General features: G+C 51.7%; 1 protein-coding gene across 1 annotated transcript in view; it reads right to left on the bottom strand.

Annotated features, from left to right (window-relative positions):
* Window positions 1–350: 350 nt before the first annotated feature.
* Window positions 351–4,039, bottom strand: part of CRX (cone-rod homeobox) — a 10,033-nt gene continuing 6,344 nt past the window's right edge. The window contains exons 2-4 of the mRNA XM_029210531.1: window positions 2,829–2,963; window positions 1,942–2,093; window positions 351–1,002 (exon numbers count right to left, since the gene is read on the bottom strand). Coding sequence (XP_029066364.1) covers window positions 355–1,002; window positions 1,942–2,093; window positions 2,829–2,928 — 900 coding nt within the window. The 5' untranslated portion in view covers window positions 2,929–2,963 and the 3' untranslated portion in view covers window positions 351–354. The remainder of the gene's footprint in view (window positions 1,003–1,941; window positions 2,094–2,828; window positions 2,964–4,039) is intronic.

Raw genomic sequence — 4,039 nt, 5'->3', positions numbered from 1 at the left:
AGGACACCGTGATTCTGACCTAAACATTACCCCAAATTAGCTGCACGTTTGGTTTAATTTTGTCTCAGGGCGAATTCTCAGCACCAGTTTCTGGAGTCTGGGGCTCATGGTTTGAAATGCCGGTTGGACTCCATGTGAGACGGCATTGGGGTTGAGAGAATGACTAAGACTTATGGGGCTCCCCAGGAGCAAAGGGGTAGACTGGGTTGGGCTAAGTTGCACTGGAGCCAAAGAGGCCATGACCTTTGGAAGGGATGGTCAGCTCCTGCCACCTTCTCAGGGATACCGCCCCAGGGCAGGTTGAGACAATGTGCAAGGAGGCAGTTGGGACAAGGGATGGAGAAGGAGAATCTTCTACAAGATCTGAAACTTCCAGGCACTCTGATCCTTGTAGTCCAGGGGATCCATGGGGTTGTAGGTGAATTTCCAGGTGCCTGTGGGGTCCTTGAATTCTAAGCTGTCCACAGGGCTGTAGGTGCCATAGCTCTGGCCTGACAGGGAGGTGGGGGACTGGGTCAGTGAGGGCCCCATGGAGGGACCAGAAAGGGGGCTGAGAGCCGGGCCCCCCAACTGGGGCACCATGGGAGAAAGGTAGGGATCCAGGCCACTGAAATAGGAGCTCGGCGACCCATACGCCGAGGGGGAGGAGCAGAAAGCAGAGGCGGGGGCGTAGGTCATGGCGTAGGGCGCCGACGTCAGAGAAGGGCCCGAGGCCACTAGCCCAGCCCGCTGTGCCTCGGGCAAAGGGGACTCTGAGGCCGGACTCCAAATGGACACCGTGGCCACTGCCGTGGTGGGGGAGCCTGAGGGCCCGGGTAGAGGGGGGCTGTAGGAATCTGAGATGCCCAGCGGGTCTGGACAGACATCCGTGGACGATCTTGGAGAGGTGCCTGCCTTCCTCTTGGCAGGACGAGCCTTGGCTTGTGCCCCTGGGGGCTGCTGTTGCTGTTTCTGCTGCTGCCGCTGCTGTCGACACTTAGCCCTGCGGTTCTTGAACCAAACCTGGGGGTGAGAGGGGAGGTCGGGGTGGGTGAGTGGGAAGGAGGCCCAGGGGAGCCTTCATGGTGCCCAGGAATGATGATGCTTACTGGTGAGACATGCCAGAGTCATAGCTCTCCACTTTGCAATCAGTTATGTGGTGCTCTATTCATCCACCCATTCATCCATCCAATCATTCATACATGGAGTTGTACACACACACACATACAGACAACCATATGCACATACATACAATCATACATACATACATTTGTGCGTATATACATACAATAATACATACATAAACACAGTCATCCATCCAACCATATGTACACACATACTATCATACAAACGCACATATACACATTTACCCATCCATCCATCCATCCATCCATCCATCCAATTGGTTAATAAGCATGGATTAACCATCTTCTACTAATCTGGGGAAACACAAGTGAAGCTGACATTCTAGTTGAGAGAGACAGGTTAAAAATAAACAGGAAGTAAACAAATCACATAGTATTTAGAAAGTGATAAATACTATGAAAGAACCAGTTGATCAGGATAAGGGCGGGCAGCAGGGTGGGGTGGCAGGGGAAGGTTGCGGCTTCAAATGCCAAAGGGGGTGTAGGTCTCATTGACTAGCAAGGTGACTTGATTGGTTGATAAAGACTTGAAGACGGTGATGGGGAATATACCTTCCAGGTAGCGGGAACAGAGAGTGCAAAGGTCTTGAGGCAGGAGTGTGCTTGGTGGGCATGCTAGAGGAAGGACCAGTGGCCAGTGTTGCTGGAGTAGAGTGAGAAGGGGTAGGAGTGTAAGAGAAGACGCCAGCGAAAAAATAGAGGCGAGGGATTACTAGGACACTTTATGACTTTGGCTGTGACTTTGCAACCTCTCCCTCTTCCCTTCACTCTGGGTCCCAGGAAGGACCAGAGGAGTCCAGAGACCAGAACATCCCACCTGAACCCTGGACTCAGGCAGATTGATCTTCAGAGCCACCTCCTCACGGGCATACACGTCCGGGTACTGAGTCTTAGCAAACAGGGCCTCCAGCTCCTCCAACTGGCTTCGTGTGAAGGTGGTCCGTTCCCGCCGCTGCTTTCTCGGGGCGCCTGGTGTAGGGACGGGAAAATGGGACCTTCAGATGACCTGAGACCCCGTTCTCTTCATCTGCTGATGTGAGGTCCTGAGCGTACATGGGATGCCGAGAAGCTCCTTCTGGGTGTTCAACTGCCCAAACTAAGGGGGTGCCGATTCCCTGAACTTCTAGACCTCAATCTGTCCCCCTGGGAAACGGGGTCCCCCTTTGTCTGTCATTGGGGGGCTCATGCTTCTCCCTGAGGAGAACTGGCTTTAGCCATGTAAGGAGGTATATGAGCTTGATTTTCATCCCCTTTCTAAAATTTCTTCTGCACTAAGACATGCAGTTGAAACATGACATCTTGGATATACAGCCTATAAAAGTGGCAGGTCCATAACAGTCAACTTAATAAAGTTTTTAAAAAACGCCTAAAGAATAATGCCACCAAAAACAGAGTGCTTCCTTCTTTGAGAAATAAAGCATTGCTAACAGGTGGGGATTCCTCTGGGTCCCCCTTCCAGATCGCTTCCCTCCTTCACCCCAGAGGGAACGACTATCCTCTATTTCTATGACTGTCCCTATGCTTGCCTGCATCCCTAAGAGATGTGGAGGGGTGTTTGGCGTTTACAGGTGAACACATTTGGCTGGTGTATGGCCCTCATGTCACCCCTGTAAGTGCCCATCCTCCTCCTGAGGGCAAGGGACCCCAGAGGTCCCCAGAAGATGGGGGCCAGCTGGGGGTGGCAGGGAGAAGGACTGTACTCACTTGGGTAGGACACAGCTTGGTGCATCAGATCCACACTAGGGCCACTCAGGGCCAAGGCGTTGACGGAATAGTGGGGCCCCGGGTTCATATACGCCATCATGATCCTCAGGGATGCTGGGGCCCAGGTCAGTGGGCCTGCAAGAGAAGGGTGGGTACTCAAACACTCCCCAGTTCATCACCGCGTGGTTCAAATCCTGCCTCAGTCTCTTCTTAGGTGTGTGACCTTGGGCAACTTATCCCCCTCTCTGTGCCTCAGTTTCCCCACCTATAAAAGAGCCCTCTGCTTAAGGTCATCAAAGCTTCAGTGAGACTCTGTAAAGCAGAGAGCGAAAGCTGTAACGGACATGTAAATGGAAGCTCTTATTCCTACTCTATCCTTTAAAAAATCTTCCTGCCACTCCCTTGTCTGAGATCTTTTTTCTTCTAGAACCACAAAAAAGATGTTCAGCCTCACGCAGAATCATGGTAAGTAGGGTGACCAGTTGTCCCTGTCTGCCAGGGATGGAAGGGTTTCTAGGGATGTGGAATTTCAGTGCCAAATCTGGAAGAGTCCCAGATAAATCGGGATAGATGGTCACCCAAAGGGAGAGTCACAGTCAAACGACAGTAAGTGATGATCCTCCGCAACCGTTTTTGACCCATCAGCTTGGCAAAGATCAAAGAGGCTTGGTACCCGCGCGCCTAGAGCCTGTGCTCTGCAACAAGAGAAGCCACCGCAATGAGAAGCCCACGCACCGCAAAGAAGAGTAGCCCCCGCTCGCCGTAACTAGAGAAAGCCTGTGCGCAGTAACGAAGACCTAAAGCAGCCAAAAATAAATAAATAAAATATCATTTAAAAAAAAACAAAAAAACAAAGAGGATTGGTAACTCCAGGGCCGGCCTCAGAGTGGAGAAACAGGTTTCCCATGTCAGGGCGGTGGCAATGTGGATGGAACGAATTGGAAACGTTTATCAAAGAAAAATGCCATCTTTCCTTGGTGCCAGGAACTTGCCTTCAATGTGCCTCGGTCACCTCATCAGAAAATGGGAATGAGGAAAAAAAAAAAAAAAAATGGGAATGAGGGACTTCCCTGGTGGCACAGTGGCTAAGAATCCACCTGCCACTGCAGGGGCCACAGGTTCAAGCCCTGGTCCAAGAAGATCCCACATGCCGCTAAGCAACTAAGCCCGTGCGCCACAACTACTGAGCCCACGTGCCACAACTACTGAGC

Source organism: Monodon monoceros, unplaced genomic scaffold (assembly GCF_005190385.1).
Source record: "Monodon monoceros isolate NGI ecotype Baffin Bay Population unplaced genomic scaffold, NGI_Narwhal_1 Super_Scaffold_10, whole genome shotgun sequence".
Taxonomy (NCBI): domain Eukaryota; kingdom Metazoa; phylum Chordata; class Mammalia; order Artiodactyla; family Monodontidae; genus Monodon; species Monodon monoceros.
The sequence above is the reverse complement of the archived record's forward strand: the minus strand, read 5'-3'. Positions and strand labels throughout refer to the sequence as shown.